The 24,414-nt window shown below is 41.6% G+C and overlaps 1 protein-coding gene across 1 annotated transcript in view; it reads right to left on the bottom strand.

The window, feature by feature from the left end:
* The window catches only part of Pappa (pappalysin 1), a 229,112-nt gene that overhangs the window by 80,970 nt on the left and 123,728 nt on the right, over nucleotides 1-24,414 (bottom strand). The window contains exon 10 of the mRNA XM_021200408.2: nucleotides 12,396-12,589. Within this exon, the coding sequence (XP_021056067.1) occupies nucleotides 12,396-12,589 (194 nt within the window). The remainder of the gene's footprint in view (nucleotides 1-12,395; nucleotides 12,590-24,414) is intronic.

The following is a 24,414-nucleotide window of genomic DNA, read 5'->3' as shown; positions in this document are numbered from 1 at the left end:
CACATCAACCCAAGTCTACCTATTCCCTAGAATCAGTACTAAATTATTGGCTAATGGGATGTTAATTCTTCCACATCTACTATGAGCTTATGATTTGTCAGGTGTCGGGACATACAGCAATGAATGCAGGAAACATCACCAAGGAAAGCTATGTAAGTTTGGAGGTAGGGTTCAATTCTGGAGGCATAAAGGAGAATAAAGGAGCATATTCTTGCTTATTTTCAGATCATCATTGCCATCATCATCAATCATCATCATCATCATCATCATCATCATCCTTTGCTAAATGATAGATAAATCAGGCCCAGTCTGATTTAGAAGACCTAGCCTGCCCTCCCCATCTATAAATTCACAGAGAATTATGACCCATTTTATTTACCACTTCCTGAATTAATTTATTGATTTAATCTAGTTACACGGGAGACGCTCTTACATTCTATAAATCCAGAAACATTTTTTCCAAATGATCTCCAAATATGGATACCCTATGCTAAGCCGTGGAAATAACTAAAAACAGAAGGTAGAGCGCGAATCCTTAGCTGCTCACTTTTCTGGTAGTAGAAAAATCCTATGTTAATGGAGAGACCTAGACCCTGAATGATGGCTAAGTCTTAAAATGTATCTGAAGGAGTACTGACAACTCTGGAGAGAAAGAAAAAGTCTCAAGCCTTACCCAGGGATTCCAAGTCATTCATTCTGTCTAAACCCTGCCCCTTGGGCTACATAGAAAAGTCCGTGCCAACTGCACCAGGCCTTACCTACTATAAAGGGTCTGGGTTTTACCGGCCATGGGAAACGATTTAGAGAGCTTTACAAAAAAAGTGATGATGTAGACCATCTCTTTCTTATGAATGAAGGAGAATGTATTCTAAGCACAAAAACCCTCCCATGAGAGTTCGTGCAGACAAAACATTTAAGGCTTTCTATCACAAAATGATCAATCCATCATACCTCATTCAAGGGAAAAAAAAAAAAACCAAGATTTTAAAAAAGTAATCTTGGGGAAAGGTCGTATGGGATAGAACACAGGGGGATTGAGTAGACAGAAAGAGTGAGTGCTTCTCCTATTCTGCCACAAAATGTTAGGCACTTTGAGAAGCTCTATCTCCCTATCTGGGAAATGGATTAATTATTTCACTATGGATTTCTAATGATTTCATTTGATGAATTCACCCAGGGAGCTTGCCAAGCTCTTTGTGTGAGCTGTGTTTAAAAATCTTCATGATCTAAAATATCCCAATTTACATGTGAGGAGGCAGGGGTTCAGCAAGGCTCAATTGCTCTGAGATCTTTCTGTACAGGAGCAATGGGATACTATGAACCTACTCTAAACCTGTTTTGTCCATACAGCAGCCCACAGCCTCTATGAAGCTTCTTAAATTTAACTAAATGAAGACAGAGCCTTCTTGAATACATGAGCCATATTTTATGACTTGATGTCATAGATGGTTGAAGATCGCTGTATAAAACAGAGACAGTATAGGGCATTTCTAGCCAAGTAAAAAGTTCCCGGGGACAGCTCACTGGTCCTGAGCTCTCAATGATGTCACAGTTTTGTTTTCTCTTGAACATCATCCTGACATTAGCTTCTTGATGTTGCCAAGTAGTACTCTGCTTTCGCTTGCATTGTGCTGCTATTTTATTTCTGCATTTCTTACTGTCATGTGCTGCACTGTAGACTCAGGCATCACCCAGGTAGCATCCCCACTCCTTCGAACAGCATTTATCAGCAAATCAGATCCTCATCCAAGCTCGTGCCTCCCCACCCCCACCTCTGCCAGGGGGTAGAGGGAAACTCTTTTTCAGGAAGGGGAAAATTGCAGACACTGATTAAATGTCCCCTTCCACCAACTCTATACATATAGGTCTGCCTGAGGAAGGGCATGGGGGTGAACAGGAAGCTATAACTATGATGTATGCTTCTTAGTAACAGTACATTTCAAGGGACCCTTGGAGCCCATTTCTCCCTGAAAATTGAATATGTTCATATGTATCTAGGTTTGCTTGTGCTTAGGAAAAGTTGAGGACTTTCAAGTTTTAAGAAAACTATCACTGTGTTGACAGTGAAGTTCTGGAGCTCTTTCTGGCCTGATTCTACAGATGGCACATCAAGACTGACTTTTCAAATTCAGGACTTGGAGGGAGCTAGAGAGTGGAGCTTAGGGCCTTGAAAAGCAAACACAAACAAAGGAGTTGCTCACACAAACAAAAACAAAGTCCTGTGGCCAGCCAAACCTCGGCTCCTTTCCAAAACTCCTCCTTCAGGCCTGGCTTGAGAAAGTTTACTTTCAGGGTAGAGAAATGAGCATGTGGTTTGGGGGACCGAATTCAATACCAGGGAAGAAGCGGCAGGCTCAGCAAAGCTTGACTGACTGCTTGCCTCCTAAGTTCATTACCGCTCCAGAGAGTGAATGCTGCTTACATTTTTTACATGTTTCTTGGGTACAGAACATGAAACTAAATTATACAGCAAAGGCCATGTTGGCTACATGCCGGTGACCCCACTTAAAACAAAACAATAGGACAAAAGGAGAGAGAGAGAGAGAGAGAGAGAGAGAGAGAGAGAGAGAGAGAGAGAGAGGAGTTTGAGGGGAGGGAGGGAGGGAGGGAGAGAAAAGAGGAAGGAAAGAAAGGAGAAAGGAAAGAGGAGAGATGGGGTACAGAGAGAGAATATTAAACACCTAGAGAAAAAGCATAGAAAGGAATCATGAGAGAGGGGGTCTGGATGAAAGGCAGGGATGAAGGAGTGTCTGATCCTGAAGATGAGGTTTAAGGAGGGTGATGTGGAGAAGAAGGGCAACAGGATGAGGGCGGGTCAGGTTTGGATGGAGACCATAAACAAAAGCTGAGGAATCTTCCTAGATGGGCCATGGAGAAGGTTGGCAAGGGAAGGGTCTGATCTCCGCAGAGACCTCAGAACACTGAGCCTCAAGCCACAGAGCTCTGCTTGTTCTTGGGCTTCAAGTCAAGTCCTCTGGCATCTGAGAGATGGAGACTCACTCTTCTAACATGGCCCTCAGGGCTCCACATGGTACCATCTTCAAGAGGTCAATACATTCTCAGTGCCTGCCTGGAAGTACTGGATTACTGTCAGTAACTTTCTCCCTGTCGGTACTGTGATCTGCTTCAGACCTTGTTTACTCCTGTATCGAAAGCTTCTGAGGGACTGAGGTCTGAAATTATTCTGATACCCAGTAAGGACAACCACAGACATTGTACTTGGTATGCTAGTTCATTGCATTCTCAAGGCTATAATATAAAGGAGAGAGCCTGCCCAGTTTATAGATGAGGGAAAACTGAGGCTTATAAAGGTGAAGGTAACTTGTCAGGCATCACATAGCTCAAAATTACATCAGTTCTTTCTCCATGTAAAGCCTAGGCTTTCTTTATATAACAATGTGGCCACAGTACAGATACTTAAATTTACCCTCAGAGTACCCAACTACAAAGAAAAATAATTCCTTAGATAACCATCCTGCCAACTGCCCCTTCCTCCTCAAACTATAACCTACTGAGGTTGACTCCACATATTAGAGCACTTTGTCACAGTATGTTTTACCTCGGTAGAGGATTCCATGACAATTCCTTCTCCCCCAAGGATAATGGCTATATTCTTTATCTCCGTGCCAATCCATTGCTTACTATGGTACTTTTGACAGGGTGGGGGTCACGACTCAGAGCTACTGGCCTTTAATCAGAATACCAGAATCAGTCCATAAGCAATGGGAAAGGAGGTAAAACCTGGGGGCTCTTTCAATCTCCAGCCACTCAAAGTTAGAAAGCTGAGGTCTGAAAAACTATGTCCTAGGGCTGGAGAGAGTCGTGAAGGGGACTGGGTACTCTTCTGGAGGAGCTCGACTTGATTCCCAGCATCCATATAACAGCTCAAACTTTCGATACCTCCAGTTCTAGGGTATGTGATACACATGATGCGCAGACCCAGAACCAAGCAAACTATCTGTACACATATTAGAAAAACAATCTTGAAGTAACCTCATGTGTCACATAACCAGTAAACGGTGGACCCCAGGCTTAATCGAATTGCAGATGTCAATTGACTGTAGGTATTTGGAACTTTCATCCCTCAAATATTCATCATCTGTAGAAGAAGCGAATCCGTGAAGAATGTAGAGAAGGGGGTGAGGAGGAAGACCAGGAAGATTCCTGCAAACTTTAATAGATTTAAAGACTCTCTAAACCCAAGGGTTCCCTTGATGGGTCTGAAGAGTGACAGCTCAGAGACTATTTTGTACTGCTTTGGAGGGAATTTTGGGTGCCCCTCATGAGTGGGACAGGCTGTAACAAGCCACGGTACTTTCTGTTCTGTCTCCTTAGATGACTTGCACATGTGCTCTTGAACAATTATTCAGAAACCACCAGGAGAAAGCAGATCCCTTGGGCCTTTGGGGAAACTACTTGGAATCTATGTGCTCCAGCATTTCAGCATGTTCCTTTCCCTCTCCTTCCCCACCATTGGCAAAGGCTGCCCCTTTTCCTAATGAGAAGAGTTGAATGCTTTGGTTGAAGGCAGGGACAAGCAAGCAAGGGGCAGACAGCCTTTGGAACTGTCTCCCAAACACTAGCTAACGAGGCCAAGATTTCTCCTTGTTCTTTGCAGATATTATTGTATAAGTAGCACTGGGGAAATGCTTCTCAGTACAAGATTTCTGAGTGAAGATGTTTTCATGATAACACCTGTAGTGGGGTAGATAGAAGAAAACAAAAAGTAGAGAGCTATAGACCAGGAATTCATGTCTCTCTCTGAGGCTCTGCATCCTCAGATTGAGAGAAACCTGTTGTGTTCAGGAGGGTGATTGGGAAGGGCATGAGATTTGAGGTGCTTCATGGGGTCTGGCATACAGGCAGTATTCAGATGGCATTACTGTTGTTCTTTCCATCTTAACAGCTGACCCATTTGACTCTTGCTTAAAGTCTCAGAAAAGCTTTCCTCAGCCCTTGGGATGAAGAATAAATGCCAAGCATCTGCAGTGTCTCTACGTACCCATCCTAACTCATTGGCTTTTTAAAAATTGTTGGCTGTTTATTTATTTATGGTTGTTTGTTTTTACTTTCTGTGTGTCATTCAATTTGTCTCTTACACTGTTTTGTCCTCACTGTTCTCTATTGACAGTATGTTCTTCATATCCATGCCTTGCCCTGACCATCAATTTGTCTGTCTTAAATTGCAGCTCAGCACCTTTTTTTTTCTTTTACAAACACATATGTACACACACACACACACACACACACACACACACACACACACACATACACACATGCATTTTCTGAGAGTAAAATAACAAAGGTTGAAAGTTGGGTACACACATAATGGCATTTCCTTCAGCTAAAAATACAAAGATTATGTTTGTTGACAAACATCATGTATGTTGCTTATAGGAAAGTAGATAGAACTAGAGCTAAACAAATTTAGACAAATCAGCTAGAGTTGGGAAAATAAATATTGAATGTTCTTTCTCAAAAATGAATACTACATAGTTGTGTGTGTGTGTGTGTGTGTGTGTGTGTGTGTGTGTGGTGTGAGATTATACTAAGTTTTTTTTTTAAGATTTATTTGTTTATTATATGTAAGTACACTGTAGTTGTCTTCAGACACCCCAGAAGAGGGCTTCAGATCTCATGATGGATGATTGTGAGCCACTATATGGTTGCTGGGATTTGAACTCAGGACTTTTGGGAGAGCAGTCTTAACTGCTGAGCCATCCCAGATGTTCTTCAACAGAGGAATAGATATAGAAAATATGGTACATTTACACAATGGAGTGCTATGCAACTATTAAAAACAATAAATTTATGAAATTCTTAGATAAATGGATGGATCTGTAGGATATCATCCTAATCACAAAAGAACACACGTGATATGCACTCACTGATAAGTGGATATTAGCCCAGAAACTCAGAATACCCAATAGCCACTCATCGGTGGTATGCACTCACTGATGAGTGGATATTAACCCAGAAACTCAGAATACCCAAGACACAATTTGAAAAGCACATGAAACTCAAGAAGAAGGAAGACCAAAGTGTGGATACTTCGTTCCTTCTTATAAGGGGGAACAAAATACCCATGGAAGGAGTTTAGAGCAGAGACTGAAGGAATGACTATCTATAGACTGTTCCACCTGGAGACCCATCCCATAAACAACCACCACAAACAGACACTATTGCGGATGCCAACAAGAGCTTGCTGACAGGAGCATGATAAAGCTGTCTCCTGAGAGGCTCTGCCAGTGCCTGACAAATACAGAAGCGGATACTCACAGCCATTCATTGGATGGAGCACAGGGTCCCCAATGAAGGAGCTAGGGAAAGTACCCAAGGAACTGAAGGGGTTTGCCGTCCCATAGAAGGAACAACAATATAAACTAACCAGTACCCCTAGAGCTCCCTAAGACTAAACCACCAACCAAAGAAAACACATGGTGGGACTCCTGTCTCTAGCCTCATATGTAGCAGAGGATGGCTTAGTCAGTCATCAATGGGAGGAGAGGCTCTTGGTCTTGGGAAGATTCTGAGCCCCAATATAGGGGATTGTCAGGGACAAGAAGTGGGAGGAGGTGGGTTGGGGAGCAGGGGGAGGGGGGAGAGGANAGGGGATTTTCAGAGGGGAAACTAGGAAAGGGGATACCATTTGAAATGTAAATAAAGAAAATATCTAATTTTAAAAGAAGATTATACTAAGTTACAAGAAAGGTAGAAGAGGGCTAACCTGACACAGGAAATGTCTAGAAGGAGGGAGGAGAAAGTTAGAAGCTCAGGGTGCAAATACAATCAAATTAAATGAAGTTCGTGAATGAAAATGTCTTTATGAAACATATTGCCATGTACAATAATAAGGTAGTTACTGAAAAAAAAATGGAAGCCAAGGCTAGATATCTTGGCAGCAAGCGGGAACGGTGGAGTGGTATTTGAGGTATGGCAAGAGATCCCCCCCCCCCGCTTTCTTGGTATTCTTAAAAATGCATATAACAGACAAGATGACACAGGCAGCATCCATTCTTGTGACCATTTTCCCGCATCCATGTTGGAAGCAGATGTGGGCTGCTTGCTCTGCACCTGGCCTCCTACCTCAATGCAATGACCAGTGTCCCAATTTGGCCCTTTCCAGACCTGAGACTTAGTGTGCCTATCTGTGAATAGAGACCATTAATCCTGTTTCTGTAGTAGTTTAAGTAAGAGTCAAGGAATTTGGTGCAGAGCCCAAGGGAACTTGGTAAACGTTATTTCTATGATTTATCCTAGACATTCTGAAAGTGGGCAAAGGACTTTTCCATGCAGCAAGCTGGCTGTCATCCCAGCTGGCTGAGTAGGCTAACAACTGTGTGTTTTCTTCCCTGGGGAATTTCCTCTAGAGTTTATATCCTGAGATCTTTGACTACTGTTTCCAGGTGTACACACCCCTTGGGTGTAACAATAAGCTCTCTGAATGCAGAAAGAGAACCTGAGCTTTCTTAGAGATTCCCATCATGCCTAGCACAGTCCTGGGTGAGCAACACATGTTTGATGATACGACTATGCTTAAGTGGGTAGAATGTGACCAGTTGTATCTCCTGTATGGGTCACTGTAGTCAGCTCAGGGTGGGGGTGTATAGTGGAACCTAACATGCAGGAGACAGGTCACTGACACTGGTAATACCAGTTAAGTTTAAAAAGCAAGTGTTCTCTGTTTACTCTGCATGGTTAATCTCCACAATCCGATACCATTTCCATTTTTCAAAGGGGTACACTGAGCTTCCTGGAGGAATAGCTTGCCAAATGCTTCCAGAAACAGAAGTTAGAAGGGCAAAGCCAGATCTGCATGTATTTGACTTTAAATGTCAAAACTGTGATTTTCCCTTTTTTTATTATTATCATTATTGTGTATGTTCTCTCTTCCCACTCATTGACACAGACTACAAATATGACTCTCCACCTTTCTTTAAACCAAACAAGTAAGTGATTGCTCTAGCATTGAGCCTGACATGGTTTGTGTTTTAATGGAGCGAAAAGAAAGAAAGAAAGAAAGAAAGAAAGAAAGAAAGAAAGAAAGAAAGAAAGAAAGAAAGAAAGAAAGAAAGAAAAAGATAGATGAGCATGCCAAAGATCAGATGACAGCAACTCAGAATGAAGTTGCAAAGGACTCATCTACTCCCCAAAAGGTTAATGACAAACACAATCAAAACTAGTTACAAATAAAGAAGTGATGGTGCTCGTTAATGCAGGACTCTCCACAGAACCAGCAGCCTAGCCTGAACTATCCAGAAAGCTCCAGAATGGGAGGAGCTTACTGTATCACAACCCTTGCTTCAGTGTGGATTTGTCTCTCGCTTCTCATTTATTCTCAGAAGAGGTTTGCTTTACGTTGCTCCTTAAACCACTAGTGTAGAAATGGTCAGGATAAGTTTAACCCTAAAACAGTTTAACCCAATAAACTGGTTGGTTGACTGATGGTCTGCAATCCCTATGAGAACACTGAAGATTCTAGCTCCTCTTAGCATCTCCATCTCTTCTTTAATCCATGCCAAAGAGGGGCTGCCTGTTTACACAGGAGGAAATAGTCTTAGGGAGAAGCTCTGGGGATGAGGGCAGAAGGGGGACATATTGACTTTGTGTTTTGGCAGTCTTTGGTATAAACTATTGGAGAAATGTGAGGCATGGAAGCAAAGTATGAACAAGACAAGATCTTTGCAAGCACTTAAACCAAACCAAACTGAACCTTTTCTGAGGTTCCCAGAAGAGAGATAACTGGATTCTCTTTCTTCATTTCCATTTTTGTTCACTTACAGGAACTTCTTGATTCTAGCTGGGTCAGGAAGGTGCATAGCCCAAATATTCAAGGAATGTTTCTCATTATAGGATATTCAGCCCAATTTACACAACCAGGAAGCTTTGATATGTCTGATAACATTTGGGTACAAGACTCAGCATTCATGGGTAGCTTTACTGTAACCAAATTTGGGAAAGTTGTTGAAGGAGAATGAGGGAGAGAGACTGGAAATCATTAGAAGTGGCAGGGTTATGCAAAATCAAAGCTCAAGTTTAGACTGGCATTCTAAGCTCACATAATACAAACCATGTCCATCATTCTCACTAGTCACAGTGACTGATGAATTACTATAATGCAGCTATAATTTGGAGAGAATTCTCACACTTATTTTTTTGAACAGTGCTGAGGTTAGAGATGGGGTCTTAAAGCTCCATGGGTTAAATCATAGACACAGAGATAGGTACATAGTTCCAGCAAACACCTGAGTTTTTACCATTTTTATAACACCGCAGAAAGGCTTGAAGAGAGTGAAGTAAACTAGTTTGTAAAGGAGATAAGGGAATGGCTGGGCAGTTTCATAATTCCTCAGGCCAAGCTTGCTCTGGTGAAGACCAAAAGACTGCAGAAGAGGGTCAGTGTGTGGTAGAGAGTGGGAGCAGTCTCAGTTCCAGAGACTGTGACTCTGTGTAGGGGAGTTTGAGACCCTAACACATGTCATCAAAAACTCTGCATGCTTCCCTGGAATCCAGTAACTCCCAACTTTGGATGTGGCCACATGTTTTTAGGCTCCCATTGCCATCTTATAAGATCTACCTCTAAGACAAGATTCTTTACATGACTGGGGAGACTACAGCCCTTCCTGCAGGGCTCCAAGATAGACCATAGAGTGTTTACCATGAAGAAAGCAATCGGCTGTGTGTGTGTGTGTGTGTGTGTGTGTGTGTGTGTGTGTGTGTGTGTGTGGTGAAATTCAGATGTGTCTGGTTCCTTTCACTCTGTTCTCCTGCATTTGATTTGTATAGTGTCTAGACTGAGCTCCTATGGGCCTATTCATATATGCACATGTGGGTGGAGGATAAGGCAAAAGAAGAAGGAGGGGATAAGAGAAAAGACGAAGAGGAAGCAAATGAAGAGAGGGGAGAGAAAGAGAGCTGGAGGAGGAACAAGTTGAGAGAAGGTGAGAGACCCAGGATACCCCTTCCAATCTTATTCTTCAATTCAACTTTCAAGAGCCTTCCAGCTCCTCGGTGCTCACCGACAACATCTTCACTAGAGGCCCTGCCTGACAGGGTGAAAATTAACTATTGGGCTCCTCTCACCACTGTTCAAGGTAATAATGGACACGGATCCGTCTCCTTCTCCCTTGTCAGAAGGGGGCAATACTTTCACTTCAGGAATAATGCTTGCCCGGAAGGAAACCGACTTTGTGTTGTACTGTCCACAATTGCGTATGTGTTTGCATACGCATGGCTGTACCTGTGTGCAAGAGCACATATGCATATGCGCAGTAGGCACATTTGCTTTCAAGTAAAGGAACTGGGACACTATTGTTCTGTGCCCCCCAAGACCTTTGTTTTCCTGGTTCTGAGCCCAGCCTGCACAAACTGACCCCATAGACTATGGTGAGCTGATCTCATAATGGCAAATTTAGTTACAGTTAATTCTCCTTGTAACAAAGATTATACACAAGCTCAGAGTAATGGAACCTCGTTGATTTCACTAAAATAAATTTGGTAACAATGAATAATTCAGTGCGATGATTTTGTTTCCTCCCCTCCTCTTTATAGATTGAAAAGCTAGTATTTATAATGATTTTTTAAATTGGATTTTTGTTTAAGGAGAACTAATCAGCCATAATTCCTGGCAGACTTCTCCCTAAAAGATTGGATTAACTGTGCCATGAAAGGTTTGGGGGTTTTTGTTTGTTTGTTTGTTTTGGGGTTTGTTTTTTGGGGGGTTTTGTTGGTTTGTTTGTTTTCAAAATAAGGAGACTGGGAAGTTTTTTTAATCACATTATTAACAATAATCTGCATAATTTTTAAGTACAGTTGCTCCCATTATTCCTGCATATGAAAAGCGTTAATAATTACCTCATTTGAATGTTGTTTTTTAAGCATCTCTAGGAATAGGACATTAGGTGATTTTTGAACTCCTGCACCTTTGATGTGATGGAGAAACAATGGCTGGACATCTCTGGTTGTCAGTTGTAGGCAGGTGTTTATATGTGTGCATACGTGCACACATATTTACAGTAAAACAAAGCCAGGCAGTCCTGGCACCCACTGTTTTCTAGATGCTGTGCTTTGAGGAAGAGAAAAGATGAACGACACCACAGTATACATTTAAACCCCCAGTATCCCACTGTGGGAAGTAATAGGGTACACAGATAAGATTCCTGAAGTTCTCTATGAAGCTATGACCATACAGGTGAGTCCAACCAGTGCTGATGTAGCACACAAATAAGAGGAATGCTGACCCATTCATGGCCAGACAGACATGGCACATGAGAGGCACCTGGGGATCCTGGGTAACTCACACCTTCCATTTTCCTAAGGACATCCACTCATAGATGCAAATGAGTAAATACAAATTTGAATAATATGAACACAGGTAGGAGAGATGAAGAGATGATCAAATAGAAATGAAGCTGAATATATGGGAGGTGCAGCACATTCAATAACTCTCAGTGGACCCTAGCTCAAAGTCCCAATTCCCATTCATCAAAATGCCAGCTGGACTCCAACACACTTGAAATAAAGAAGCAGGATCAGAAGGATGTCTGAGAATGACGGCTCACCTGCAAAGCCAAGAGGAAGACTAGGTTGAAAATTGGCCACTGTGCCGGGCAGTCAGCAGCACTGAGCTAGGTCTCTGGGAAATGGGAGTCTCAGAAGAAGGCAGGTGTTTTCTCAGCAGGATAATTGCAAAGGGGGCTCTGGGGAAGCACAGATATCCTAGGATCACATAAGCTCTGCCCCCAAAACTCTCCCTCCCTCAACTAGGCTATGAGTACCCTGTGGGTGAACCGTGTCATATAAATAGTGCATTAGGGGACCATGCACTGAGTCACAGCTTCTTAGAAGTGGCAACATCCCTGAAGAACACCAAGCTAAACTCTTATTTTAAATACAGGAATGAGAGCCAGGAAGAAAACGTGGAACCCAGAATGGTGTAGAGACATTACACAAGTTTGTGGTAGGACTGCTATTAATTCAGTAACTGCCCCTCCCAAAAAAAAAATCAACCACCCCAAACCCCACAAAACAAAAGCAAGCAAGCAAACAAACAAAACAAAACAAAATACCCTAAGATTTTTTTCCAAATAAATTTGTTCTTACCCCCACTGAATTCCAATGGTAAATTCAAATGCCAGTTCTTTCCCATATTTGAATCATAATAAGAAGCCCATAGGAGAACAGTCATTATTCCCATGGCGTTTGCATTCCCTCACCTTCATCACAATATGCCTTATCCTTAATCAGTGAGAGTGAAGAGGTGCTATATCACAGTTGGCTAAAGGTATGCTCTGGTAGAGATGTTCTGTGACACTGTGCTTGAAGTGGGCACCTTGAGAGCCGTAACAGGAAAACAGAGAACCAGCAACAGGAGCCCTGCAAGGCTAGGAACTTACCTGAGATGCCGCTGGCTGCCCAATGACAACCCAACCTGGGCACTGCTGATCTTGATGGGATACTGAAGCATTGGACGCCCACTGATCCAGGAAACCCTGGGGTGTGTAGACACCACAGTCTTTAATGCTAGTTTTTTGTTCAAACTCTTCACACATCCCATCCCCATCATGGAAATAGCACCGGCTGGGTTCATCTGTGGGAAATGGACATAGGAAGGGAGTCAATAATTAAATATTTCTTCTGGCCTTAACTCTCCTCAGCAGCTGTGGAACAGACCATCCAGATCAGAGGATCCGTTGAACCTATGATCTTTAGTTACATTGGGATACTCTTCAGCCTTAATGGGAAAAGAATCTAAGAAGTCTTGCCATGCACAATGACTTATTTGAAATTGGTAGGAGCAATGCTGAATAAATGAAGCACAGCGCTGCATGACTCCTTTTACAGACAGACAGACAGACAGACAGACAGACACACACACACACACACACACACACCACGTAGAAACTGAGAGTAGAAACTACAACATCTAGGTTGCATTTGGTTGGGGTGGGGGTGGAAACTGTGTGCAATGTCCATGGGTTCTATGCAAGGTGAGAATGTTCTAGAAATTTGTCACACAGGTTTGTGCTTATGGTTGACATACCTGACTGCACACCTAGCGTATGCTGGGAAGGCAGAGCTTGTCTGTGTGGGTCTGTTGCCCCACCTGCAACAAAATTCATAAATTCCTACTCCTCTCAAGTGAGGTTCAATCACAATGTCATCACAGGAAGTATTTTAATTACAACTCAAATATTCTAGATACAGAAACTGAGATGCTGCATGTCTTTAATAGGTGTCCAAGTTGCACAATTTGTAAGTGCCAGCTCTAGGGACCCAACTCACTTTGCAAGACCTAAGCATGTTACTCAACACCATAGGACTTTAAGCGTGCAGCCTGGGTTTATTTAACTCCAAAGAAGATTTCACTTTTGCATAAAGAACAAACCAACTTCAGTCTCAGCTCAGCAACTAAACTTCTGTGTTTTATTAAATGGTCTCTTTTCTTCTCTGGAATCAGTCATCAGAGCAAAACAGGTAGCTATAGACTATGGAGACTCAAAGCACCCAGTCTAATGCCCCCACAGTCTTAGATGATATTCTTCAGTGTCTCATCGAGATGCCAAGTGATGAAATTCTTTTTTTTTTTTTTTTTTTTTTTTTTTTTTTTAATTTTTTTTTTTTTTTTTTTTTTTTTTTGAAATTCTTGTTTTGCTTTGTTGCTTTGTTTATGGATGTCATTAAAAACTGTGGCTGGTTACACCAGTGCTCCTTTGTCTGTAAGGACAAGCATCAGAGTAGTCATGAGGAGGATGCCGTCAAAGAAGATCTGACCTATGTATTCAATATAGAACAATTCAGGGAGAGGCAAAGTGGATCTCCCTAAAAGATCTTCCTGTCACCTTTTAAAACTAGTGTCCGTTCTGCTCTACCACTCTCCAGTGCTGCAAGGCAAATCTAAGCAGCACCTCTGTACAAAGTGCCTATTTTATTAACATCTCTGGGTTCCTGTGGACTTATGGTTTGATCTGGGTCATCCATCTAATATTGACTGGAGCAGAACTCTGGAGAAGGTACTAAGTTTAAAGTCAAAGGTGTTGGTTTCTTCTCTATCCCTTGCAATGCTTATAACTATAAAAGGTAGGTTTGTCTCTGAATCCTGTCCCCCTCCTCTAACATGATTCTAATTGTCCCTCTAAGGACAATATCTCCACTGGAAAGGAACATAAATATGCCTTATACATCCTAAAACACTCATGACAAAATATGCATTTCTTCTAAAGGGTCAATTCCTTTCTAAGTGGCTGAATTTAAATCAGCTTGTGAAATCAATACTTACTTGAAATACTTTCAAACATTCTACCTTCTAGAGAAAAGCTAGGGGTCATGAGGGAAAAGGACTTGAATTTTTATGTTGTTATCTGTAAAGGGAGTTATTGAATTCAGGGGCAGCAGAATGTTGAGCCTTTTCCAAGTTCCAAAATTCTTTGTTTATTCCTACAAACAGTCAACGTAGTAAAATACTATCAAATGTGCCAGAGTAAGTCAATTCATTATAATTTAATTATTGCACGATGGTTGGAAGCCAGCAGAGAGCTCCAGTGACCAGCATGTCAGACACTTCCAACATGGAAAGTAGACAAGGTCAGCATTTACCACAGTCTCACAGACACTGGGGATGGTAGCCAATTCAGTTACGATAAAACTTTAGGTCCAACCAAAGGGCAATCTGCCATAAACCTAAGCCCAATGAAGGGAACTGCAGGAAGTTATATAGTCCAGTTCTCGGCCACAGAGACAGCTGCTCCGAGGGTGAGAACTGGGACCCTTATGCCTAGCCTCTGTGTCTCTTTATGCTTAGCAGAGAGTTGTTTCTATTCATCATTTAGAGAATGATAAAACAGGACCTCTCTAGGGTAAGATTGTGAGGTTGGTTAACTTTAGTACCAACTTTCTCTTCGCACAAGGTGAAGAGAGATGGTGAGAAATTATAATAAGATTATATAATACCTACCTTCTAAGATAACTCAATTCATTTCCCAAGGCAAAGGGCACACTCAGAGTAGCAAAAAAAAAAAAAAAATTGGATAAATGTATGGTCTTTTAAAGGCTTACTTCTTTATGTTTAGATTTAGGGTGCAATAAATCTGTTTGATTAGAACTAGAATTTGAGAGTGGAAGGAGGTATGGACAGACAGGAGCAGGAGAAGAGTTGCATAGTTGCATAGATAAATAGTAAGGTAGTCAATAGATAGGCCACAAACCTTGAAAGATAGAGAGGAGCTATCATTGAATAAAGAGAGGTTCAGACTGGAAAGATGGGTGAGTGGGAAAAGCTACTTGACAGCAAGCCTGATAACCTGAATTCAATACTTGAGATCCACATGGTGGACTCACTTCCCCAAGCTGCACCAAACTTCTGAAGCATATGCAAGCTGGCACCCCCTTTTTTATTACAATAAATGAATAAATAAATACATAAATACATAAATAAATAAATGCATTTTAGCAGTTTTAAAGAGAAAGGAAGAGTGTTGGAGAGAATAGAAAGGGGAGCAAAAATGAATGAATGGAGAGAGGGAAGGAGTGAGGAGAGACAGACAGAGAGAGAGAGAGAGAGAGAGAGAGAGAGAGAGAGAGAGAGAGAGAGAGAGAATATGAGTATGTCTTGTTTCCAACATTATGCTGACAAAGCTATTGTTAGACTCTTTTAAAAATAACATCCTTGGACTCTGCAATTCAGTTTCTCTTGCTACTAGTGTCCTAGGGGAGCCCCTTCACTCCATCTGCCAGTGTTTTGTCTGGGGAATTCTCTCTCTTTTCCTCACTCCCTCTGCCTCAAGCACTAAAGAGAACAGGGTAAGGAATGGAATACAAATGCACGGCCAGGAAAAACAAAGACAGCAGCGACAGAACAATAAAACAAACGGGGCTTTTTGTTTCCATTACATCCATTTACTTAGGGTTCCTTGAGGGCTTTACATTGGTGGTGAGCAGGGGATTGCGCAGAATTTGAAGTCTGCAGCAAGAGCAAATGATTGCCCTGCCATCCTACTTCCAGTGTAGTAGCCTGATAAGATTGATAATGGAACATAGTCCACTTGAAGCAGGAAGGGATATTGTGAAAGAGTGAGAGGAAAAGAGAGGAGAGCGATAGAGAGAGAGAAGAGGGCAGAGCGAGGGAAGGAGTGCTAGAAACCCTGGTAGACTTCTGACAAGTGTTTGTTGAATGAGTCAATGAATGAATGAATGAATGAATGAATGAACTAGAGAGTGCCTGTTGTGCTTTGGAAAATCCTTTAAATTCTGTTTCAGGGGACTGGAGAGATGGCTCAACAGTTAAAGGCACCAATTGCTCTCCAGAGGTCCTGAGTTCAATTCCCAGCAACCACATGGTAGCTCACAACCATCTATAGTGGGGTCTGAAGAAAGCAATGGTAGTGTACTCATGCATAGAATACATTAAATCTTTTTTTGTTTGTTTGTTTGGTTTTTTTTTTTGTTTTTCGAGACAGGGAGGGTTTCTCTGTGTAGTCCTGGCTGTCCTGGAACTCACTCTGTAGACCAGGCTGGCCTCGATCTCAGAAATTCTCCTGCCTCTGCCTCCCAAGTGCTGGGATTAAAGGCGTGCGCCACCACGCCCGGCTAAAGGTTTTGTCTTAGGATGAAGGAGAAAGAACTGAGACACAAGAAGCTGGGCAATAGTAGCACATGCCTTTAATTCCAGCACTTGGAGGCAGAGGCAGGCAGATTTCTGAGTTCGAGGTCAGCCTGGTCTACAAAGTGAGTTCCAGGACAGCCAGGGCTATACAGAGAATCCCTGTCTTGAAACCCCCCCCAAAAAACAAACAAACAAACAAACAAACAAACAAACATAAAAAGGGTCTGGCTTACAGTGAATCTTATACTAGGCAGTCTGATCTCTCCTTTAACCATCTTCTCCTACCAAAGATGAATTCACCATCTCAGATTCATTCTTACAGATTTAATGGTACATTTGGAAATCTGTCCACCCAGAAAGAATACTTGATGGGAACTGAGAAGGTCAGCCTTCCTCAGCTGAGTTTTTAGAAAGCAAAAACTTTCTTTTTCATTTGGAGGAAATGAGCTTAGTTTCAAGAGTATGAGGCAGATTGACCTTCTGTGTGTGGACAGGCAACTTGTCAGCTCTGCATAGTCATCTTGTCCTGTTCTCATCTGTACAGAATGTCAGAATGAAATACTCTGCCCGTGCATCCCGAAAGCACATGGTAAACCCTCTTCCTGAGATAGGTAGAGATTGGTAAACCCACTACAGCGTTGAAGACCAAGTGATAGATTTTCACTAAAATCCAGGCAAAGACTAGAATAGATGTATTGTGAAGAGTTCTTTCTTTTAAAATCAGAACCCTGGATTCAAACTATGTAATGAGCTGACTCAGATTATTGATTGTTATACATGTCATTTCAACTTTCTATATCTTAGGGGCTTGACGGCTTGGACAAGGTATTCCTAAGTGATAGTCACTAAAATTTAAACGCCATGACTGTGGAGAAGGGACTGGGCTGAAGAGGATATAAGGGGATGAGAGGGAGAGTCAACATCTCAATGAAACTTTAAAAGGATTTCTTTCTCTGTTTTTGTTACGTGTATATGCCTAGGTGAGTTTATGTGCACCAGGTGCATGAAGGTGCCTATGGTAGTCAGGGACTAGGGAATCCTCTCAAAGTGGAGGTCTGAGCCATTCTGAGTCACCTAACATGAATTCTGGAAACCCCAATCCTCTGCAAGAGCTCTGAAGTGCTAAGTCAATTCTCCAGCTCCACAAAGCACTGTTTTTGTATGAAGGGGAAGGAAGGGTTTGTAGGGCTTATATTTCCACATCCCAGTATACCATTGAGAAATACCAGAGTAGGAACTCAAGGCAGGAAACTAGAGCTGGGACCTGAACTAGAGACCATAGAAGAATGCTGCTTACTGGCTTGTTCTTGGCTCATGCTTCGGTAACTTCTACAATACACCCCAGCTCCTCATGCCCAAGGATGGTATTCTCTACAGTGGGATGAACCCTCCTACATCAACTACTAATTAAGAAAATTTGCCCATAGAGCTTCCCACAGGCCAATATGATGGAAGCAATTCCTTAACTGAGATTCCCCTCCTCCTAGATGTGTCTAGGTTTTGTCAAGCTGGCAAAAACCTAGGATACTTGGCTATAGAGTGATACATTTTCTACAACAAAACAAAACAAAAAAACAAACGAATAAAAACCCAAAATGAGTGTCAAATCTGATTTTAAGTTATTTTTAACAAATTATTCTACATAAAGAATTTAATGAAATTTTTAAAGGAAAGTCTAGACCAAGCTCTGGCATACATAATTGCAACAGTACAACTCTGTAACTAGTCATTAACATGGTTCTTTGTGATCCACCTTATGTTTGAAACATTGTTTTATTTTCTGGCTTTTGGCAATTTTGAAAAGAAATAGAGAATCTGGAGAGAAAGGGGAATACATGTTATACTGAAATTTAATAAAGAGATTTGGCAGTCTTCTGAATTAGAATTGAAGGTGTGTTGACATCACCTTGAATTTAGTGTATTTATTTAAATGGGCTGAAAAAGTTGTAGCAAAGATAGAGATCTAAATAAATGACTACATATCTAACAGACCCCAATAGTCCAAGCCCCAAATCATTTTCTATCTATGTCTCTTTGGAGCTCCAATTACATTTCACGATACCAAAGAGTGAGGACAATTCATACCATATGAATTATTAGTGACAACAAAATAGATGTGAACACGAGAACAAATGATGCCTGAGACACCAAGACCTCTGTAATCAGCAACAGGAAATCGCAAAATGAAAATTGGTTTAGATAATCTAAACAAATACATGGGGGAAAAAAAACCCTAAACATTGATATGCAGAAAGTATGCAAAAATGGCCCAGAGGAGGTAACAAAAGACTGCATACTATAAATAGATTTTCAATGGTTTGGATGTGATCTTATCACCACATAAAGAAAAAAGAAAAGGGAGAGGAAGGGATGAAGGAGAGAGGAAGAAAGATAGGAAGAAGACTGCAAATGAAGGAGGGAGCAAGAAGGATGGAAGTAGGGAGGGAGAAAGGGAGGTAAGGAGGGAGAGAATGAGGGAAGAAGGGAGGAAGGATGGAGGGAGGGACGGGGGAGAAGGGAGGGAGGGAAGGAGAAAGGGAGAGAAGGAGGGAAGAAGGGAGGAAGAATGGAGGGAGGGATGGGGAGAAGGGAGGGAGGGAAGGNGGGGAGAAGGGAGGGAGGGAAGGAGAAAGGGAGAGAAGGAGGGAAGAAGGGAGGAAGAATGGAGGGAGGGATGGGGAGAAGGGAGGGAGGGAAGGAGAAAGGGAGAGAAGGAGGGAAGAAGGGAAGGAAGGAGGAAGGGAGGGGAGGAAGAAGGGAGGGAAGGAGGGAGGGAAGACAAGGAGAAGGGGGAGGACTCCTCTACTCTGAAAGCTTTTCTCTTTTCTGGTCTGCAGTTTTCCCTTCTGCCTAGTAAGCAAGTTAGATCAAATAGTTTTATAATCTTCAAATATTTTACTCAAATTTATTTGGTTCTTGATTCTTTTAACCCTCAAATCCTCAAGCCAGTATATTTTTTTTTTTCAGTCTGAAATGGACAACTGGAAATAAAAATCCTCAAAATTCTTATACAGTGAACTTTTTTGAAAGATGTAGAAGAGGACTTTAATGAAAAACACATGAAATCTGGCACAGAAAATCAAAATTCTAGCTTTAAGCCTGTCTTAAGTTGTTCTTGGCTATCTAATAACCTATCTCACCCCCCCCATGACTCTCTCCTTTTGCTTTGCTATTTATTCTTTAAAGCAACTTTACTTTTCTTATCTATTTTGGAAAGTGGATGTAAAGATCTGATACAATAGTACTATAGAAAATACTTAAAGTGTCGAAATTTCACAAGTAATGTTTTTACTTTGTCAAATGTCACCTCCCAAATCACCAAACTGGCTTCCCATTTTCTTGGTTATCTCATACCATGACCATTTGCCTGCTCAATAAAAGATTATCTAAACAGGTTCCCAAAATGCAATTCTAATTTCTGCTCTGGCTTCTCTCTACCACTGTCTACTATACTCCTCTCATGACATTAACTTGCCTCTTGAAATATTTATTTGATCCTTCAATTTTCTTTAAAAAGAGAGCAGCTGTTCCATGAAAGTAGAAGGACAGGCCATTTTGTCTTTGTCACCGTGATGTACAGTGATGTTCAGAGTCTATGCAGAGAAGACCATCTACATCTATATGCATACTGAATGAATGAAGGTCTATGCTCAGAAGACCATCTGCATTTACATGCATACTGTATGAATGAAGGTCTTGAACTGCAATAACTTCAGTGATTACCCACCTCATCCATATCTTGTTCACAAATGTAGCAACTGAGATTGAGAAAAACTAAGTATCTAATCTAATGTAGCATAGTTAGTTGGTGGAGCTCCAAGGATCCTGACTGGCTAATAAAGGACCATTATATAAATACTGAGAAAATACAACATCTGATTAAAAAAAAAAAAAGGTCTATGAGAACTTTATGTATGTGAGCATAGTGAAGGACCAGGCAGGCAAATAAAAATGTATACCTGCATGTGTATCTTCCTCAATCTAGGCAAATAAGGAACCCATCATTCTGTTATAGCATCCTGGACATTAGAGACAGCAGAGGCTTTTGGGTTAACTGATGTTATGTGTACCAGTGGGGTGGGCCAAGGACTGGAGGATGAGTCAGAGCGTCACATGAAATCAAGCCAGTAACCATACTATGGCAAATATGACTAAGGTGACTGCAGTGTGCTGGGTAGTGCTCCCACAAGTAGCTAGAGTGTCAACCTGGGTCCCCCATCCTGAGCCTTGATTGTTCTGGTTTGCCTCAAAGCCCATCCTCCTGCCATATGGTTCAGAAAAATCCAAAAGAATGAGGCATTCAAGTCATAGGGTCTTCCAGTTCCAACCCAGAAAGACACATTGGAGTATATAAAGATCGAAAGTCAGGAGTTAGGCAAGAATCACCACTGGGTAAGTTCGTTCTTCCTTATATGATGAACACGATGATGTTTAGGCTTAAGAATGAGATTTTATGTCAATTAGAATTGGTATGTTTCTTAAGCTTGTACTGTTACTGCATTTTGATCTTAAAGAGATTGTGTATGTCTTTCCACTCTTTCACTAAAGGAAAGGGAAGGAAGACAAGAAAGATTAGGAAGATGGGCTCATTGGTCCTAAATCTAATGACTTCACTAGAACATTCAGACATAGAAATCAAAACCACTACCCTTTCTGGTCAGAAACTAAAAAGTCATCGTGACTTTTCTTGTTCCAAGAAGCCATGGTTGCTCTGAGGTCAGAGCAACTGGAAGAGGGGTTTGCCCAAACAAAAGCAAGAGATTGCAGACTGCATTGCTAGCTATTGACTCCAGAACACTGGCCAGAGATGCCCCCCCTTAAGACTAGATGACCAACCCCCCCCCAAGACTAGATGACCAAGTAATTCTTGGTCACAAAGAGCTGTACCATAGTCAGAGAGTGGGATACAGAATAGGAATCTTCACTAAGCAATACCCGCTCAGGTAGTAAGATATCTAACCTGAAAAGGAGGGGGCTCAGTGGGTCTGAAAATGTAATCATGTGCCCCGAATCGCAATTATATACATTGACTCTTTTCCGACCCACCTGTAATGGGCCTTTGTCTGATGTCCCAGCTGCTTCTCCTATGACTTGCTTCACTTGTCTCTAACTCATAGCTTAACTAGGCATACCTTCTGGAAACCCTGTTTGGCATTCCTTTTCTAGAAAGACTAGCTGCCACCCTTTGTTGCATTTCTATAGCATCAACTACTTGGCCAATTAAAATCACATTTATTACATTTGCTAAGTAAATAAGGGGAAGGTTTGCCAAGTGCCAGGCTCTTAGCTAAGTGTTTCAAATACCTACAATTACCTAATCCTAGTAGATCACTTTGTAGTAAGCGCTATCATTATCCCAATGGTACAACAAGGAAATTAAGGTTCGAAAAAGTTAACTCATCACCTAAGCCAGCTGCAGAACCAAGATTGATTCTAAAATCAAAACTTGCCTGTATGCTCCTGCTGCACTTTTCAACATCTTTTTGAAACGGATACTGACACAGAGGAAGTGTTTTATGTGATAGGTGAACCCATTTCCTTCTGTGGCGATCAGTGATTTTGTGTCTTGGGGCGCCAACACGTGAGGTATCTGGGGTCACCTCTTTGGAATGATCAGGAGTCTTCAATTCCAGGTCTTTTGTTGTTGTTGTTGTTTTTGTTGTTGTTTTTTTTTTTTTTTTTTATTAGGAGACTGTTGAAATAATGACTAACTTTGCAGATGTTAGGAAAAACGAAATGATAAGACAAACTACAAGCAACTATCACAACAATGGAAGAAAACCGCTATAACAGATTAGTAAACTCGGTTTCCCTGAAGGAAACACTCAGTCCTCACTACCTTGCCTTGCACATCAACTGCATAGGCTCAATGGCTTACGTTTGACTAAACGTTTTGCTTTTCTAAGAGAGAAATCTGAGTTTTTGTTGGCAAATGATTGAACATGCAGGGCCCAGCCTGCAGCCCCTCAGTCCATTAGGGAATTTACAGGGCGAGATGGGAGGGGGCCTTCAGCTCAAGCGCTCCCTTCAGACACAGTACTTACAAAGCCATCAATTTCCTTAACAAAGAGCATTGGCTTAAATGCCCCTTAAAGCGGCGCTATTTACAGAGTTACCCACTTCCTTTTGAATTCTCTGCCCAGGGGGCGGCATGTCTGCCGTTCTTTCTAGCTACTGGTTAATTAGGTTTTCTACCCAAAAGGAAGCTAGGCTAGGATCGTGCTTGATATTCAAAAGCCGCTCAAGTTGGGGTTATCAGAGAGTCCTAGGTAATCTAAACACCCACTCGACTCCATCCAAGTCCTCGAGAGTTTGGACTTCTGGCAGCCCGGAGGTGGGGAAGGAGAGAGGCGTGTTTGCACCTGACTCCTTCTTAATAAGAAGCTAAAATAAGGGTCAGAAACGCTTTAATGACAGATATTTGTAAAAACCTCTGCAGCTTCCTAAAACTGAGCAACAAGGCCGTTGGGTAGATGAGGAGGCAAAAGTTGTTCCCATCACTTTTTGTCCCAACTAGGAATCGGACACATATCACTGCTCCAGGGTCACCACCATTCTGAGGCCCTTAAGTGTCCCACTTATAGACACAAGAGAAAAGTCTCCATTCAGCCACAAGTTGTCAGACTCTAAAGACTAGAAGAGTTATACAACACCTAAATTGCTAAGAAATGAATGCCCTTCCGTCCTTCATTTGTTTTCTATTTACATATACCACAGAATATATATTATATATAATTATATATTATGGTATATATTACATATATATACTATATATACTAATATATAGTATATGTACTATATACTACAAATATGTGTGTGTGTGTGTGTGTGTGTGTGTGTGTGTGTGTGTGTGGACTATGACAGCATAGTGTTTGCTCTGAGGTGTCTGAGGCTGCATGAACACAAGGGAGCTCAATTTTAGGCTAACTTGAAAGAACTCCCCTTAGGAGGTAGCACCTGGGCTGTATCTCTCCAGGAAGCAATGGGTAGTGAGGAGGACACCTTGCCAGGAGAAAGAAAACTGAGTGAATAAAAGAATGTTAGAAAGAAAGTAGAACGTACAAAGCAACCTAACTTGCAAATGACCATGCACATCTTACTTGGCTTGAAGGCTATGTTTAATAAGGAATTTAGATTTTTCTGCTGAAACAAACATTTACATCTTGGGTGGGAAAGCCATCACATAATAAAGACAAACTAGATTCATTCCTGTTTGTGATTAAATTTCTCTTTCTCAAAAATTGGGGTTTGCCCCACCTGTAACCTTAACTACCAATGCTTCTATACTGCCTGTTCCAGGAGTGGCAATCATGTCTTTGTTTCAAATGGTTGTTATGACCACCTGGAGTCTTTGCCTGTGGTTCAGGGGGTTGTTGTGACCATTTTGTAATGCTGCCTTTGTTTTAAAGGGTTATTATGGTTATCTTCTTACAACCGCCTTCTTATGTTCTGTTTCTGTACCCCACCTATTGGCCTACCAAATTTCTCATTTGGAAACACCCTACCTCTAAGCTATAAAGAACCCTTATCTTGCCAATGTCCAATGCTGACCTCTCAAATCCCCACCCCCACCACCTTACGTGAAGACAGCCCACATATATGAGTTTTTTTAAAATCTTGCTTTCATTAATTTGGCCATGATGATTTGTGTCAATGATCTTTCTCCTTGCATCTTTAGAATTAACATTTTCCTCAAAGGCAATGCAAATCCATGGTGAACATGCTCCAGTGGAGAGGGACAAAAAAGATGTTTATTCTAGGAAAATTATTTTCTCACCGTATTGGAGGACAGATTGTGGCTGACAAAACTAAGA

The sequence above is a fragment of the Mus pahari genome, chromosome 6 (genome assembly GCF_900095145.1).
Source record: "Mus pahari chromosome 6, PAHARI_EIJ_v1.1, whole genome shotgun sequence".
NCBI lineage: Eukaryota > Metazoa > Chordata > Mammalia > Rodentia > Muridae > Mus > Mus pahari.
The sequence above is the reverse complement of the archived record's forward strand: the minus strand, read 5'-3'. Positions and strand labels throughout refer to the sequence as shown.